General features: G+C 36.5%; 1 protein-coding gene across 3 annotated transcripts in view; it reads right to left on the reverse strand.

Moving 5' to 3' along the window:
- The window catches only part of FAF1 (Fas associated factor 1), a 483,547-nt gene that overhangs the window by 281,897 nt on the left and 181,962 nt on the right, over positions 1 to 19,688 (reverse strand). For all 3 annotated transcript variants that reach the window (XM_087865864.1, XM_087865865.1, XM_045799577.2), the window contains one exon: positions 10,128 to 10,219. In XM_087865864.1, coding sequence (XP_087721990.1) covers positions 10,128 to 10,219 — 92 coding nt within the window. The remainder of the gene's footprint in view (positions 1 to 10,127; positions 10,220 to 19,688) is intronic.

A 19,688-nucleotide genomic window follows, 5' to 3' on the forward strand; every position in this document is an offset into this window, starting at 1 on the left:
TTGAGACCATATGCAAGAAAGTGATTATAATGATTAATTGTGGGATTTAATCCACTCTAAGGAAGGAAGAGAGGACATGAAGAAGGTAATGATCATGAACAGATGGTAGAAACAATGCACTGGAGGCCTAAATAGTGTGGAAGGATTGCTAGAGTTAAGATACCAAAGAAAATGAGCTAGAAAGATAAGAGATGGTAAGCAGAAAATGGAAGCCTGAAATTAAGATTTGAGAATTATAATTAAATGATAGGACCATGGGAAGATATAGTTGATGCAGGGTGGAGGAAAAGATTTCTGTAGGAAAGAAATTCAAGAAACTAAGAGGCCAAAGTATTCGAAGAATCACTTACAAAGATAGTTAAATTACTAAGAATTAAGACAGAGAGCAGTTAAGGACCAGGACCTTAAAAATCATCAGGAAATGAGGGGAGATGACCTCAATAAGTATAGGTGATGACCTTTTAACATGAAATTCAAAGCTGAAGATTTTTAGAGAGGAAGGACTGATAATGGTCTGGAAGTGGAAGTGAGGTACAATAAGAACACATATTTTATCAGATAATCCAGTGGTATGATGGCTGCTAAAGAAAAGCAATTAACACTGAGAAGGCTATGGCTATAGAGAAATAACGTCCTCAGAAAGACAGGTTTCAGTCACAGGAAGATGGTGAAAGGAATGTGCAGGGAAGAGGTTGACAAAAGAAGGAATCTGGCTAATGGTAAAATTAGTTCCACAGGGAATAGCAAACAGGTTTCAGGTATTACAGATGAAAAAGAATAGAGAAAGATACGGCCTATGCAGAAACTATGAAAATTTGAATGAGGGGGGATATGAGAATCTTAGACTCTTGCAGTGACTGGCATAAACAGTCGGTAAAGATACAATAAAATTAGTCCTGGTATAATCAAACAATAATGTTAAGGCTGAAACTGTTGGAAAGCAAGTGAAGTGAATGTCTAGGAATCTCTCTTAACCCTGCAGATAGAAATAGAGACAGGGGGCTGATCTTACCCAAGCATAAAACATGAGGAACTCATTCTTGATCCCTCCACAAGAAGGTGCATCTTACTAAGTACACAGTCTTACTCCACGGACACTGGGACTTCGTTTGACTAATATTAGCTATATGTTAAATAAAAATACTTACCCTTACTACTTGCAATATACTTTGACATCTTCTATTCTATTTCTTTTTTTTAATGCTGACTATAACCCACTCAATTCACTTCACATCCCATTAATGGTTTGTAGCTCATGGTCTGCAAAAACACTGTAGTAGGCAATTACTCATAACTTCACCTTTAAGTTCCGAATCTTAATATCAAATGTGTGTAAGTCCTTTTGAAAGTGATCTGTGTTACCTCTATAGAGTTAACATGCAAACAAAATACATGCATATACACATAGGAAAATTATTTTTTACCTTCCTATCTTTCATTATTTTATTTTATTTTTTTAAATATATGCATATAATTTTATTTTATTTTATTTTTTCTTAATGTATTTTAATTATGCTACATACAGTACACCCCTGGTTTCTGATGTAAAGTTCGATGATTCAATAGTTGCGTGTAACACCCAGTGCACCATGCAATACGTGCCCTCCTTACTACCCATCACCAGTCTATCCCATTCCCCCACCCCCTCCCCTCTGAAGCCCTCAGTTTCATTCTCAGAGTACATATTCTCTCATGCTTCATTCCCCCTTCTGATTACCTCCCCTTTCTTTATCCCTTTCTTCCCCTACCGATCTTCCTAGTTCTTATGTTCCATAGATGAGAGAAATCATATGATAATTGTCTTTCTCTGCATGACTTATTTCACTTAGCATTATCTCCTCCAGTCCCGTCCATGTTGCAGCAAATGTTGAGAACTCGTTCTTTCTGATAGCTGAGTAATATTCCATTCTATATATGGACCACAACTTCTTAATCCAGTCATCTGTTGAAGGGTATCTCGGTTCCTTCCACGATTTAGCTATCGTGGACAGTGCTGCTATGAACATTGGGGTGCATATGGCCCTTCTCTTCACTACGTCTGTATCTTTGGGGTAAATACCCAGTAGTGCAATGGCTGGGTCATAGGGTAGCTCAATTTTTAACTTTTTAAGGGACCTCCACACTGTTTTCCAGAGTGGCTGACCAACTTGCATTCCCACCAACAATGTAGGAGGGATCCCCTTTCTCCACATCCTCTCCAACATTTGTTGTTTCTTGCCTTGTCAATTTTTGCCATTCTAACTGGCATAAGGTGGTATCTTAGTGTGGTTTTGATTTGAATTTCACTGATGGCTAGTGATTTTGAACATTTTTTCATTTGTCTGTTAGCCATTTGTATGTCGTCATTGGAAAACTGTCTGTTCATATCTTCTGCCCATTTTATGATTTGTTTATTTGTTTCTCCCGTATTGAGTTTGAGAAGTTCTTTGTAGATCTTGGATACCAGTCTTTTATCTGTAGCATCATTTGCAAATATATTCTCCCATTCCGTGGGCTACCTCTTAGTGTTTTTGACTGTTTCCTTGGCCGTGCAGAAGCTTTTTATCTTGACGAAGTCCCACAAGTTCATTTTATCTTTTGTTTCTCTTGCCTTTGGAGATGTGTCATGAAAAAGGTTGCTTTGGCCAATGCCGTAGAGGTTGCTGCCTACGTTCTCCTCTAGGATTTTGATGGATTCCTGTCTCACATCGAGGTCTTTTGTCCATTTGAAGTTTATCTTTGTGTATGGCGTGAGAGAGTGGTCAAGTTTCATTCTTTTGTATGTAGCTGTCCCAATTTTCCCAGCACCATTTATTGAAGAGACTGTCTTTTTTCCACTGGATGTTTTTTCCTGCTTTATCAAAGATTACTTGCCCAAAGAGCCAAGGGTCCATTTCTGGGTTCTCTATTCTATTCCATTGGTCTATGTGTCTGTTTTTGTGCCACTACCATGCTGTCTTTGTGATCACAGCTTTGTAGTACAGCTTGAAATCCGGCATTGTGATGCCCCCAGCTTTGTTTTTCCTTTTCAACAGTTCCTTGGCGATTCGGGGCCTTTTCTGGTTCCATACAAATTGAAGGACTACTTGTTCCAGTTCTTTGAAAAATGTCATCGGTATTCTGATCGGGATAGCATTGAAAGTGTAGATTGCTCTGGGTAGCATGGACGTTTTAACAATGTTAATTCTTCCGATCCATGAGCATGGAATATTTTTCTATCTTTTTGTGTCTTCCTCAGTGTCTTTCAAGAGTGATTTATAGTTTCTAGAATATAGGTCCTTTACGTCTCTGGTTAAGTTAATTCCAAGGTAACGTATGGTTTTTGGTGCTATTGTAAATGGGATGGATTCCCTAATTTCTCTTTCTTCGGTCTCATTATTCGTGTATAGAAATGCAACTGATTTCTGAGCATTGATTTTGTATCCCGCCACATTACTGAATTGCTCTATAACTTCTAATAGTTTGGGAGTGGCTTCTTTTGGGTTTTCCATATGGAGTATCATGTCATCTGCGAAGAGAGACATTTTGACTTCTTCTTTGCCATTTGGATACCTTTTATCCCTTTTTGTTGTCTGACTGCTGTTGCAAGGACTTCTAGTACTATGTTGAATAATAATGGCGAGAGTGGGTATCCCTGTCGTGTACCTGATCTTAAGGGAAAGGCTTCTAGCTTTTCCCCATTGAGAATGATATTTGCTGTAGGCTTTTCATAGATGGTTTTTATGAGATTGAGGCTTGTACCCTCTATCCCTACACTCTGAAGGGTTTTAATCAGGAAAGGATGCTGTATTTTGTCAAATGCTTTTCTGCATCTATTGAGAGAATCATATGATTTTTGAATTTTTCTTTCTGGATAAAATCTAAGACACTGATAGATTTGTGAATGTTGAACCACCCTTGCATCCCAGGGATGAATCCCACTTGGTCAATGATGGATAATCCTTTTAGTGCACTGTTGGATTCTATTAGCCAGGATCTTGTTGAGGATTTTGGCGTCCATATTCATTAGGGAAATCGGTCTGTAATTCTCCTTTTGGATGGGGTCTTTGCCTAGTTTGGGGATCAAGGTCATACAGGCCTCATAGAATGAGTTTGGTAGCTTTCCTTCTGTTTCTATTTTTTTGAAATAGCTTTAGGAGAATAGGCATTATTTCTTCTTTGAATATTTGGTAGAATTCCCCTGAAAACCATCCGGGCTTGGAGTCTTGTTTTTTGGAAGGTTGTTTATCACTGACTCAATCTCTTCATAATTAATTAGCCTGTTTAAAAAATCAATTTCTTCCCGTTTTAGTGTTGGTAGTTTATAGGTTTCCAGGAAGGCCTCCATCTCTTCCAGATTGCTTAATTTATTGGCATAAAGCTGTTGATAAAAGTTTCTAATAATCCTTCCAATTTCATTGGTGTTGGTTGTGACCTCTCCTTTTTCATTCATAATTTTATTAATTTGGGTCCTTTCTCTATTCTTTTGGATAAGTCTTGCCAGTGGTCTGTCAATTTTATTGATTCTCTCAAAGAACCAGCTTCTAGTTCTGTTGATCTGCTCTACTGTACTCCTGGTTTCTGATTCATTGATTTCTGCTCTAATCTTGGTCAACTGCTTCCTCGTGCGTGGATTAGGTCTGTCCCTCTGTCGCTGTTCCAGCTTCCTGAGGTGAGAATATAAAAACTGCATTTTAGATTTTTCTATTCTTTGAGGGAGGCTTGGATGGCTATGTATTTCCCCCTTAGGACTGCCTTTGCAGTATCCCATAGGTTTTGGACCGTTGTGTTTTCATTCTCGTTGGTCTCCATAAATTGTTTAAATTGATTTTGATTTCCTGGTTTATCGAATCATTCCTGAGCAGGATGGTTCTTAGTCTCCAAGTGTTTGAGTTTCTTCTGAATTTTTCCTTGTGGTTGAGTTCCAATTTCAGAGTGTTGAGGTCTGAGAATATGCAGGGAATAATTTCAGTCTTTTGGTATCGGTTGAGACCTGTTTTGTGTCCCAGAACATGGTCTATTCTTGAGAATGTTCCATGGGCATTAGAATAGAATGAGTATTCTTTGGTTCTGGGGTGTAGTGTTCTATATATATCTATGAGGTCCAACTCGGCGAGTATGGCATTCAAAGCCCTTGTTTCTTTGTCGATTTTTTGCATGGTGTTCTGTCTATTTCTGATAGTGGAGTGTTGAGGTCCCCTACTATTAACGTATTTTTATCTATATGTCTCTTTATTGTGGTTAAGAGTTGGCTTGTGTATCTTGCTGCTCCCCTGTTGGGGGCATATGTATTTATAATTGTCATATCCACTTGTTGCATACATCCTTTAAGAATAATATAGTGCCCTTCTGTGTCTCTAACTGTAGTCTTTAGTTTAAAATCCAATCTGTCTGATATGAGAATTGCTGCCCCAGCTTTCTTTTGAGGTCCATTAGCCGTGAAAGATGGTATTCCATCCCTTTACTTTCAGTCTGAATGTATCTTTAGGTTCAAAATGAGTCTCTTGTAGACAGCTAATGGATGGGTCATGTCTTTTTATCCAATCTGCAACCCTGTGGCATTATGGGAGCATTTAGGTCATTTACATTGAGACTGAATATTGAGAGATATGATTTTAATGATGCCATGATGCCAGTAAAGTCTTTGTTTCTATGGATTGTGACTTTATGTTCTGTATCACTCTTGGGGCCTTTTTACCTTTATAGAACCCCCCCTTAATATCTCCTGTAGGGCTGGTTTCGTGGTTACGAAATTGGTCAATGACTGGCAATTCTGGAAGGTCTTTATTTCTCCATCAATTCTGAATGACAGCCTTGCTGGATAAAGGATCCTTGGCTGCATGTTTTTCTCTGAAAGAGCTTTAAAAATGCCCCACCAACCCTTTCTCTCATTCCAGGTCTGTGTAGACAGTCTGACGTAATTCTGATACCTTTGCCTTGGTACGTGAGAAATTTCTTTGCCCTGGCCGCTTTCAATACTGTATCCTTGGATCTAATATTTGCGAAATGCACTATGACGTGACATGGCATAGGTTTGTCGTGGTTGAGCTTGGGAGGGGTCCTCTCTGCCTCTTGGACACAAGTGTTTGTTTCCCTTGCAAGATTATGGAAGTTTTCAGCTACAATTCGTTCAAATATCTCTTCTAGACCTCTGTTTTTCTCCACCCCCTCGGGGATGCCGACGATTTTGACATTGGAACGTTTCATTGAGTCAGTAATCTCCCGTAACCTACATTCTTGCGTGTGGATTTTTTTAAGTCCAGATTCTATTTTAGCTTTGCCTTCTACTAACCCATCCTCCAAATCGCTGATACGTTCTTCTGCCTCAGTCACCCTGGCCGTCAGAGCCTCTAGTTTTGACTGCATTTGGCTCATAGAATTTTTAATTTCTGCCAGATTCGCTCTCATTTCCGCCCTTAGAGATTCTATATTCTCATTAACATTTTCGTTAATACTTTTTTCAAGTCTACACATCATCTTGACCATTGTTACTCTGAATTCCATTTCTGATAATTTGGTGATATCCATATCCATTAATTCTGTGGCAGAGGCCACAGACTCATTGTCTTTTCTTTGCTGGGGGGGATTTCTCCTTCTCGTCATTCTGATGAGGAGAGGTTGCGGGGTTGTCCAGAGCCCAAATTATTGACCGGGACCCAGGCCGTGCACCCTTGTTTTATAGGGATCTTAGGGATGTGGGCTTCTTGATTTTTCAGCCTGCCTTCTGGGGGAGGGGCCTGCCACACTGATATTCAGGCAACCCTGTTTCGGTACAGTCTCCGTGTCCCCTGCGAGGGGCGATGGGGATGGGCACACTGTGAGCCGGTATTGCAGGCTTTTGTTCTCTGGCGGCTTTCCCTGTCGTTTTGCTGTGCCTCTTCTGAGAGTCAGTGCAGCAGTGGCCGAATCTCAGCCTCTGTCTCAGAACAGAGGGATCGCGGACCGTTCCCACTGATGTTCTGGCCACTTTAACTCTGTTTCTGTTGGTGCTGCTCAACCTTGCAGCGTCCCGGGATGTGCGTCCCACACCCGGCGTCCCAGCCCTCACTTCCAGGGCCGGCGCGTCTCTGTCCTTTGTGTTTCTAACACTGCCAGCCGCCAGCCGCCCCTGCGTTCTCCGGAGCTCCTGGTCTCAGTCTAGTTCCAGTAAGCACACTGGTGCTCCGTTTCAGTCTGGTCACGCGTTCCCCTGTTCATGGTCTCAGTCTGCTCTCTCCCGGGTGCCGGTCAGCGAGTCCGCCCGCTCCCCCCTGCAGGTGGCTACTGCTTCCCTGCGCCCAAACGCAGCGGTTCCCTCCCCCTTCCGTTTATCTTCCGATATCTGTGTGCGGTTTCACAGCTCCCCGCTTCGTACCTCAATACTCAGCGCTGGAGAAGTTCATTTGTAGAGATCCAGATGTATCTTCCTGCGTCTCAGGCTGATTCCGTGGATGTTCAGGCTGGTCTGGTACCTATCCAACTTGACTCAGGGAACCGGCTGAAAAAGAGGTCCCCTACTCCTCCACCATCTTAACTCCCGACCTCCCTATCTTTCATTATTTTAATTGTTGGATTACTGACAAATGTTTACTCCTACCACTTGATCAAGTCACTACTGTCCTTTTGCCATGACACCATCCAAAGACTTTCCACTAAATCTTCCCCCTCAAATCACATATGGCATGATTATATAAATGGATACTTTAAGTCATTTATTCATTCATTCATTCATTCCACAAACATTTACTCATGGGACTATAATAGTAATTCCTGGGATGGGAACCTAATTTTATACAGAGGCCTGTTAGAGAAAGTAATGTTTAAACTGAGACCTGAAGGATGAAATAGAGCCACCCACGTGAAGAACTGGGGGTAAAGCATTCCAAGCAGTTGAAGGTACAGGTAAAGATATAAAGTGCTTGGGTCCATTAGAAGGATTAAAAGGGTGTTTCTATGGCTGCATCACGGAAAGTGAGGGTAAGAAAGGCTGAAGATGAGGTTGTAGAGGTGAACAGTGGGTAAATAGTACAATGCCTTTTGAACTATGGTGAGTAGCTTGAATTTTATTCTAAGTGCAATAAAAAACTGTTTTAACAGGAGAGTGATAAAATTTTATTTATATTCTTAAAAGATCATTCTGGCTGCTGTGTGGAGAAAGTAAGAAAGAACCCAGGAAAGGAAGCTGGAGAAACAATGATGAAGCTATTATACTGGTCCAGGCAAAAGATGCTAATGGCCTAAATTAGGCAGCAAAATAAAAATACTGAAAAGTGACCATAATTGAAATATATTTTGGAGACAGAAGCTATAGGACTTACCAAAGGATTAGGTGTTGTTTGAAATGGGAAAAGACTGGATGCCCATATTTTTGGATTCAGCAGCGGCTATATAGTGCTGCTGTTTATCGGGGAAAACTGGTAGAGAAATGGCACAGAAAGGAAAACGAAGAGCTCCATTTTAAACATGCTAACTTAAAGATGTGATAAGGTATGCGAGTACAAAGTGAATTACCAATTTGGATACTTGAATTCACAGAAGTATAACCTGGAAATATAAATTTGGGAGCAATCAGAAAATTAATGGCATAGGAATAGCAGAAATGACCTTAGGAAAAGATTATACAAAAATAAGTAACTGAAAATGTTGTTGGTGACAAAAGATTATGTTCAAATATTAGAACAGACAGCTTTAAAAACATTTTCAAAATAACTGCCTTTCTCTTCACAAACTACTGAAAATGCCATGTGCAACTGATTCATATCCATAGATTTCTCAATAAATGAACAAATACATGATACAGTTACATAAACTAATGCATTCTAGTGTTTTATTTCTGCTGAGGTTGTTGATTTACTCAAGTAGCATTACTTTTTATTTTTTAACATATGCTTCAATTACAACAGCCATGTAGCATCAGGGGTCAGCAAACTATGCCTATGGGACAAATCTATCCTATTGCCTATTTTTATATGGCCTATGAAGTTAGGGACGATTTTTACAACTTTAAATGGGGGGGGGAAATAATCGAAAGAAGAGTATTTCATGATATATGAAATTACATAAAATTCAAATTTCTGTGTCCATAAATAAGGATGTACTGGAACACAGTCATGGCTCACTCTTTCACATATGGCCTACGGTTCCTTTCACACTACGACAGCAGAAATGAGTAGCTGCAATGGAGACTGTATTGCTTGAAAAGCCTAAAATATTTATAACCTGGTTCTGGATAGAAAGTCTGCTGACCCCTAAAATAGTACATCGTTAACTTGTACCTAAATTTATAAATATCTTGCTAATGTGAAATTCATATAAATATCTTATTGAAATACCCCAAATATCTCCATATACCAAATGAACTCACATATAAATATTTGTAAGCACAATGTCTACCAGAAGTCATTAACAAAGAACTGAACTAAAAGTTGAAGATTCTAAGTTTATGCCTAGATATTGAAATATCAAGTTAATAACTATGAAACCATTTGATAATTATTTGCACTTCAAACATCTAAAACTTGAGAGTTAATTCATTTCGTTCCATCTCTCCCCACTCTCTCTGTCAGACAAAGAAACAGTGTGTGAAACATTTAATACCAGAGGCTGCTACTGAGTCCTTGAGAACAGCAACTACTGCCTTAAAATTGCAACAATTTATGAAAATTTTTAAAGTACAATTCATTCCATGCACTAGCCACTACCCAAATAAACAAAGATTCTTACCATTAAATTTACAAGTTTAAAAAATGTCTTATTATTACCATCTTTTTCATAATCAATTTCTGGCATACATGTATACATTGTGTATGACTTCTTTCAGGCCAATAAGTAATTGTTCAGTAAATTATTATTCCAGGGCACTTACTGACACCCTATGAGGTTGGATAAAAAAGTAAGAGCTCTCAAAAAAGAGTGCCAAACGAACTCCTACATAACAGTTAGAAATGGGAAAAACATGCCATATAGTGTTTTCATTTACATACCTAACTCATTCAAAACTACTGTTGGTTTACCATGAAAATGTTTTTTAACTTGAAAAACACTGTTTGCTGATTCCTTAAACTAAGTTACTAGTACCAAAATCTACTTCTGTCATATGTAACACAATTAATAAAAATCAATTTTTATATATCATTTAGTCATTTGCATGACTTAATTTTCTTTTATTTCTAGGCAATTAAGAAACTCACACTGTCTTCCACATCTCCAGTCTTCCAGCCTTTCAACAGCATTTTAGACACAGGTATCTGAAGTTCATTTTCTAGAATCTGTTTAATCTCTCCTGTATAAATAAGAAAAGACTGAATATTACTAACAAAATAATGCAATCAACATTTGTCCATACCTAAGGCTACCAATAATATTAGGCATCTGGTACACAATGATGTTTCTCTGATGAATAAATAAGAAACACTTCTATAGTCCAAACTTCAAATCTTAAACAAACAAATGGCCCTTTTGAAGAACTCAGGCTTCAAGATTAATTATGACAAAAGACTCTACAATTATAGCTTTTAAAAGAAATAGATACCAGTGACTGGGGGGTTGATTAGAAACAACCTATTTTAATAAATCATTGAACATCAAAAACTAGGGATGTACTGTATGGTGACTAACATAATATAATAAAAAAACATTAAAAAAAAAGAAAAGAAAAGAAACAACCTATTTTAAACTGACCTACTGTCAACTGACAATACCACTATGTGTTCAGCATGTGGTAGGAATAGCAGGTAAAGTATAAATCTTGAAGTGGTATAGTATAAGCAAAGCATATTTCAGAATGAAGATTTGGGTTGAAGTCTTATCTTAAAGAAATCAAATATCGATTCTTTAGTTTTTGTATCGTAAAATGGAGAATAATATTGCCTTTCTTAACTATTTCTAGGGTCTAAGGATAAAAGGAAATAACATCCCTGAAAGACGCTGACAAAATATAGCCAATGTATATAATCTAGAAGACAATTTAAATTATGTTAAAGAGAAAAGCAACAGAATTTCAGAAAAGAAAAAAACATGTGTTGGATAAATAGAGAAGATTTTGAGAGAGATGAGACTTAAACCCAGATTGAAGGATAGCTGGGTTGTGAAGGAGTGCCACACTAAAAGTTATTCTATTCAGTGAAGACAAAAGACTTAAAGGCAAAAAGGCAAAAATGAACATGATGCTAATGAAAAACATTGAGGAATCAAAATTTTCCCAGTGCTCCACAAATTATTTTTCAGGAATCAAGTCTACTTATAAATCAATCAGCTAATTTCTGGAACTACACTATATTAAGCAGACTGTTGAATCAGAATATACAAGTATTGCATATATCTACTTTAATTAGGTTGTTGCTAGTCCTTACATTTTTTAAAAAGTGTATTTTTAAAAGTATACTTTTTTATACTTTATTTTTACAGAGACAGAAAGCACGTGCGTAAGCAGGGAAAGGGGCAAAGGGAGAGGGAGAGAATCTTAAGCAGGCTTCACATCCAGCATGGAGCCCGATGAGGGCTCAGTCTCATGACCCTGAGATCATGACCTGAGCCGAAATCAAAAGTCAGACGCTTAACCCGACTGAGCCACCCAGCCTAGTCTATACTTTAGATTAAAACATAAGTGATTGAATACTGAAAAAACTGATTATGTTAAATATAAAAGAAGAAAAATAATTCCATGCTGACAAAGGGAACGCAGGGGGAAAAAACCTCATGCTACACAAGTACTATGTACTATGGAAATATAGTTACGAAAGCAAGCAGTGCTACAATCAAACACTTCATGGTCTCAGTTACACAGTTTTACTTCCCCAAAGAAAATTCCTATTTGGGCACTTTTGATAAAACGTCATATTTTACAAGCACAAACTTTTATCAACTTTGGCCTTCAAAAATGTCACTGCTGACAAAGAATTTTTCTTTTATGGAAATGGTAAAAAAAAAATGAGCCATACTTTTTATATCAAATACAATTAAACATTGCCTTTTTGTTTATGGCTAAGATTGGTATTTCTAGAGCTGTACTTGTCTGGAACTGAGCTTATGCTCTTCCAAGTCTGCCCAGTGCTTTCCTCTTAAGAAACCGATCTTCACCTGACACCTTCTACCTAGACTCCTGCAGATACTCTTAGTATTCATAACCTAAAAGAAGTTTCTTAAAGAAAAAACAAAAAGAGATTTTAAGTTGAAGTCACAGTTAGTTACTCTTTGCAACAAGCTTGGGTAACATATAAAAAGTCTAATTCCACAGGTAGAGAGGAATAGAAAACAAAACCAGAATCTTGACAGCAACCAGAGTTCCTCATATTTTAAAAATTGATTCTGTTGGTCTCGATTTCTTCTTCTGTAAAGTGGGGATAATTATAGTACCAACACTTCATTGGGTTGCTGCATTAAATCACATAAGGTATGGAAATATTTTGTACTAGTATGTGTCTCAAAAAATGTTGTTTATTTTGATTTGTATTAACTAAAGTAATACACACATAAATGTTTAGCATAGTACCTGGCCAGTATAGATCATAAATAAACAGTAGTTATTGTTTTAGGAATATCCAAAATAATTTAGGTCAGTGAAGCACTAGAATGCAGCAAGTTTCAGAGCCAGTATTCATATCTGGGTCTGCCTAACACCAAGGATCTTAACATAAGACAGCACTGCCAATACAGCACCCTAGTATGTTACTTGGAAAAGATATGCAGATATCATTAAGAGCAGTCCACTGAACTTGCAAACCATATATCCGATAAGGAGCTAATCCAAAATATATAACGAACTCACAACACAATAGCAAAACACACACACACACACACACACACATACACACACACACAAACAATCCAATTAAAAATGGGCAAGGGTGCCTGGATAGCTCTGTTGGTTAAGCATCCGGCTCTTAGTTTCAGCTCAGGTCATGATCTCACGGTTCTGGGATCAAGCCCGGCACTGTACTCCGCACTTAGTGGGGAGTCTGCTTAAGGATTCTCTCCCTCTTCTCTGTCCCTCCCTTGTTCCTTCTCACTCTCTAAACAAATAAATCTTTAAAAAAAAAAGGGGGGGGTGGCAAACAACCTGAACAGATATTTTTCCAAAAAAGATATACAAATGGCAAACAGGTAAATGAATAGGTGCTCAACATCACTATTAGGGAAATACAAGTCCAAACCACAATGAGATATCATCTTATGCCTATCAGAATGGTTTCTATCAGAAAGACGAGCAATAAATGCTGGCAAAGATGTGGAGAAAAGGGAACGCTTGTGCACTGCTGGTGAAATTATAAATTAGTACAACCACTAGGGAAAACAGCATGGAGGGTCCTCAAAAATTAAAAACACAACTACCATATGATCCAGCAATATATCCAAAGGAAGCAAAAACACTATGTCAAAGAGACATCTGCACCCTCATGTTCATAGCAGCATTATCTACAATAGCCAAAATATGGAAGCAACTGAAGTGTCCACTGATGGATGAATGAATAAAGAAGCTGTGATTTATGTATACATTTCAATATTATTCAGATATAAAAAAGAAGGAAATTTTGCCATTCTGTTAACATGAACAGACCTTGAGGGCATTATGCTAAGTGAAAGAAGTCAGATACAGAAAGCAAGTACTATATATGTCACTTACATGTGGATCTAAAAAAAAAAAGAAAGAAAAAGAAACACACAGAAAAAGAGGTATTTGTAGTAACCAGAAGTGGAGACTTGGGAATTGAATGAAGGTGTTCAAAAGGTACAACTTTCAGTTATCATATAATAAGCACTGGGGATATAATACATAACGTGATGACTACAGTTAACACTACTATGTGGTATTTTTAAAGTTGTTGAAACTTCAGTGGGGGAATCTGAAATAAAAGTGAAAAAAAATTGATTTCCCCAAGGGTTTGGGTGTTCATGGGGGTCATTTTAAGAAATATGCCCTTATTTAGAAAAACTTCCATACCTATTATTTCTTTTCCTTTGGGTATATGTTAACTAACTACCTTTGGAGGCATTATTAGAATATACCTTCCAAATCAATACTTTTGGTAAGGCATGCCCATTTACTAGATAATGGAAAACTACTTTTTGGTCAGAGATTTTTGTTTCCAGCCTTAAAAATGGTGGAAAACAAATCATTATTTTTGTTAACATTGAATTGTTGGGAGTTTAAAAATAAATAAACAAACAAAGTTGTTAAAAAAGTAAATCCTAAGAGTCCCCAGTACAGGGAGAAACTCCCGCTCACCTTTTTTTGTATTTATGTAAGATGATGGATGTTAACTAAACTTACTGTGGTAATCACTTTACAATATATTCAAGTCAAGTCATTACACTGTACACTTTAAAAGTATACAGTGTTGCATATCAATTACATCTCAGTAAAACTGCAAAAAGACTTAAAAAGAGTCCAATAAATCCAATAGCATATTTTTAAAAACCCCAACTTAGATTATGACTTACATATAATAAAATTCACTCATGAATTTTGACAAATATGTACACCACTGCAACCACTACCACAATTAAGGTAAGAACATTTCCTATATCACAAAAAGATATTTATACTCCTTTGAAACAAAAACCTTCCCCCACCCAACCACTGATCTTCCTTCTCACTCTAAAGATTAGTTTTGTTATCTTTTATGTCTGGGTTCTTTTGCTCTGCATAATGTTTTTGACATTCATCTACACAATTGTGTGTACCAATAAAGTTCTTTTTCATTATTTAGTAGTATTCCATTATATCGTAAGGTAGGCAGCTTCTGAAATGGCTTCCAGTGCTCCCCACCCTCATGGTATTCATGCACTTTGTAATTCCCTCTCCATGAGTGTGAGCTGTACCAAGTTACTTCTGATGAAGAGAATGTAATAATGGTGATGGGATGTGACTTCTGAGATAGGTTACAAGACTGGTTTCCATCTTGCTAGCACACTCTCTCTTGCCCTTTACTTGTTCTCTCTGATGAAACCAACTGCCTTGTAAACTGGTATAGAGAGAGGCAAACATAGTAAGGAACAAAAGACAGCCTCCAACCACGAGTGAGTGAAGAGCTGAGTCTCGGTTCAACAGCTCGCATGGAAATGAATCCTGTCAGCAACCACATCAATGACCTCAAAAGTTTATACTTCCTTAGTTGAGCCTTGAGATAACATACTGATTGCAGTGCATAAGAGACCAGCTAAGCCACGCCTGGATTCCTCATCTATAAAAACTGTGAGATAAACTGTTTTCTTAAACCACTAAATTTTGAGTCATTTGTTGCACAGCAACAAATAAAATACATATGGATATTGCACAATTTGTTTATACATTCTCCAGCTGATGAACATCAGCAGTATTTATGTTTTTTCCCTACTGCAAATAAAGCTACTATGAACATTGTGTAAACCCTTTTGTAAGTATGTGTTGATTTCTCTTGAATAAACACCTAAGAATGGAATTGCTAGACTGCATGATTAACTTTACTTTAAAAACTGCCAAACTGTTTTCCCAAGTGATTATACCATCATGAAGTCCACCAAAGTTCCAATGGCTACATATCACTATCAACAAAAAGAATTTTCCGTCTTTTTAATTTTAGCCATTCTGGTGGCTGTGGTTTCTAACTGTGGTTTTAATTTGTATTCCCTGATGATTAATAATAACTAATGACACTGATCATCTTTTTGTGTGCTTACTGGCTATTTGCATATCTTCTATAAAGCACTGAATAGATGTTTTAGAAGTTGACCGTGCATTGCTCTTAATCTTAGAAGTTATTAGTCTTTAATTACCAAGTATTATATAGTTCTATGTTCTTCAGCAATGTGCTTTCTGAGGTTGACAAAGTTTCCCTCTATTCTTACTAATTGTGAGTTTAGTTTTCATTTTTTTAATTTTACAACATGAATGGGTATTGTTTTTTCCTCCACCTATGGAAATGATCAGATGAATTTTCCCATTTATTATTCCAATATGGTGAATTACAAGAATTAATTATAAGCTGTTAAACAAGTTTTGCATTCCTATATAAACTCACTTGACTGTGAGTTATATTATATACATATGTATGTATTTTATTATATTTTATTGAATTCAACTTGCAAATATTTTTTAAAGATTTTATTTATTTATTTATTTATTTATTTATTTATTTATTTGAGAGTGAGCAAGAGAGCACACGAGCAGGGTGGTGGGCAGAAGGAGAGAAACAAGTAGACTCCACACTGAGTGCGGAGCCCAACTTGGGGCTTGATCTCATAAACCTGAGATCATGACCTGAGCCGAAATCAAGAGTAGGACCTTAACCAACTGAGCCACCCAGGCACCCCAACCTGCAAATATTTTGTAAAGAATTTCTGCCTCTATAATTTTAAGAAACATTGGTCTGTAGTTTTCTTTTCCTGTAATGTCTTTGTCTGGTTTTAGTATTAGAGTAATGCTGATTTCATGAAATGAATTAGGAAAAACTTTATCCTTTCTCTATTTATGAATGATTGCCAGTATTTCTTCCTTAAATATTAGATAGACTTTACCAGTGAAACCATCTAATATTGGGTCTGCTTTCTGGGAAGGTTTTTGATTACCAGTTCAATTTATATATTTGATGCACACCTACTCAGATTTTTTATTCTTTCTTCTGTTGGCTGTAATTTGTACCTTTAAAATAATCTTCATAGTTTCTTAAAGTTTGATATATCTTTTAAATTTAGTGGCATAAATATGTTCTTGATGTTGACTCATAATCCAATTAATGTCTATAGGTTCCTTTCATTTCCAATATGAATAACTTGTGCTTTCTTTCTTTTGTTCTTATTCACAGTAGCAAGTGAATTATCAATTTTATTCATCTTCACAAAAAACAGCTGCAAGTTTTATTTATTTTGTTCTTTTTCTCTATCCATTTTCTAATTTATTGATTTGTGTGTATACACATATATAATTTGCTTCCTTCTATAGTTACTTTGGAATTTAATTTGCTCTTTTAAAAAAATTCTTAACAGCTTTATTATGATTGACATGAAATAAACTGCACATATTTAGAATCCACAATCTCATAACTTTTGACAACTATAACTAAAAAGTAAAATTCATCATAATCAAGATTGTAAATTTATCCATCACTCCCCCCAAAGGTTTTTTATGCCCCTTGGTAACTCCTCTACACTCTCCTTACTTCGTCCCCAGAGAACTGATTTGATTTCTGTAACTATGGTTTAGTTAGAATTATTTATGATTTTATGTAAATGGAATTGCATAATATACTTTTTAAATCTGGCTTCTTTCACTCAAAAAAATCTGAGATTCTCCCACATTGCTGTGTGGAACAACACTCCATTTCTTTTAGTACTAGTATTACATTATATAGATATACAACAATGTGTTTATCCATCCACTAGTTTATGGGAATTTGGGGTTACCTACAGTTTGGTGCTTTTACAAATAAACTGCCATAAACAATAATGTACATGTCCTGATAGACATGCTTTCATTTCTCTTGGGTAAGTATCTAGAAGAGGAATGGTCATTGTGTAATAACTTTGTAGGAAACTGCCAAACTCTTTTCTAAAGTGGTCTGTATTGTGATGTCTTCAAATTTACTAATCTTTTCTTCTTCACTGTCTAATTTGTTAATCCCATCTGGTGTTATTTTTCACCTCAGACATCATGGTCTTCATCTCTAGACACTCAATTTGGGTCATTTTAACATTTTCAATGACTTATTATTTTAAATCTTTCCTCTTTTTTATTTTTATTTTTTTAATAATTACAATAAACATGTATTTAAAGTAATACATTTATAGATCAAATAATTCTAAATTGTACATTTCACATTTACCCCATTTCTTAAAAATATTTGTAGGACAACTGCTAGCACAGATTTCAATTCCATGATTATTTCTTTGCCCATTCTTCTCTTTTCTTTCCCAAATAACTTCTTTCAGATACAGTTCAAGGTAGAATTTATCCTCTTCATATTTTGTCCACTGCTCTTTAAGCAAAATCTGCTGCCTCATAGTCAGGTCCAGTGCTGTCCTAATGCAGAACATTCTGTCGTTATAAACTACAGCCTCTTTCACATCATCATTCTCATATATCATCTTGCATTAACACCAGTTTATTGAACTCTGCCACCACAGGCCTGCTCACATTTTTTACCCTTTTCCTTTCTCTTTTAAATATAAGTTTATAAGAGAGTTATAAAAACTATTTTAATGTCCATACCTGCTAATTCCAACATCTATTTCAGTTCCGAGTTGTTTTTAATTTCTCTCATTATGGGCCAGGTTTTTCTCCATTTTTGAATGCCTGGCGATTTTTAATGGATGCCAAACACTGTGAACTTTACCTTGATGGGTACTAAATATTTTTTTATTTCTATAAATATTCTTGGGCTTTGTTCTAAAATGCAGGTAAGTTACTTGGAAACAGTTCAATGTATTTGGGTCTTGCTATTAAGATGTCAGTATCGTCCAACAGTACTTAGTCTAAAGCTAATCATTCATTACCAATGCAAAAGCCTTGAATACTCTATCCAAGCTTCATAAATTATGAGGTTTTCCAATCTAGTTTGTAAGCACAGACACTATTCCTAATAGTATTCCTTCTAATCCTTTTGGGTGGTTTATTTAGCTGTTTTAGGAGTGAAGGTAAATCCTGTTGTTATAAGTGGAAGGAGGGGAGGGGACACTTTTCCTATTTCTTAATAGGAGGGCTGATCATTGCTTTTAGAACGTTATTCTGTAATTAAGCATTTGAACCATAAATTTCCATCTCAATACCACTCTGTCAGCATCAAACAAATGTTGGTATGCTACGTTTCCATCTTAATTTAGTTCAAAATATTTTCTGACTTCTTTTGTGATTCATTCTTTGACCTACGGTTTATTTAGAAATATGTTGTTTAATTTCCAAATACATCAGGATTTTCCAGACACTTGATTTCTATTAATTCCACTATTGTCAGAGAATACACCTCACATGATTTTTCAACTCTTAGTGACTTGTTTTATGGTTGAGTATATTTTCTGCCTTAATGAATGTGCCATCTGCACATGCAAAGAATATGTATTTTACTGTGATTATGAGTCTACACACTTCAAATAGGTCAAACTGGTTGATATTTTGTTCATATTTGCTGTTATTCTGAACATTACTATGAGAAAGGAGTGCTGTAATCCCCAATTACCACTGCGGATTTGTCCATTTCTCATTTCAGTTCTATCACGTTTTGCTTCATATACTTTCAAACTCTGTTATTAGACATGTGCACATTTATGATACTATGTCTTTGTGATGACTGTGATGAATTGCCATTTTCGTCACAAAATGTTTCCATTGGCCTTAATAAAATTCCTTGTCCAGAAGTCTACTTCATTTACTATTAACATAATACAATAACAAGTTACTAACATAACATTTCATATCCTGATTAGTCTTTTCCTATATGTATTTTAATATTATACTTTGTATTTAAAGTGGGTTTCTTGTACATATATATTTGGTTTTCTTTTTTTATCCAGTCTCACAATCTCTACCTCCTAATAAGAATGTGAGACAGGGGCGCCTAAGTGGCTCAGTCAGTTGAGCTTCTGACTCTTGGTTTCTGCTCTGGTCATGATCTCACGGTTAAGGGATGGAGCTGCATCAGGCTTCCAGCTTGGTGCAGAGTCTGCTTGGGAGTTTTCCCTCTTCCTCTCCCTCCCCTTTAACCCCGCCCCAGATGCATGCGCACATACGCATGCTCTAAAATAAATACATACATACATAAATAAAATATAAAAAAAGAAAA

This window comes from Ursus americanus, chromosome 12 (genome assembly GCF_024610735.1).
Source record: "Ursus americanus isolate L20-20 chromosome 12, mUrsAme1.1.p, whole genome shotgun sequence".
NCBI lineage: Eukaryota > Metazoa > Chordata > Mammalia > Carnivora > Ursidae > Ursus > Ursus americanus.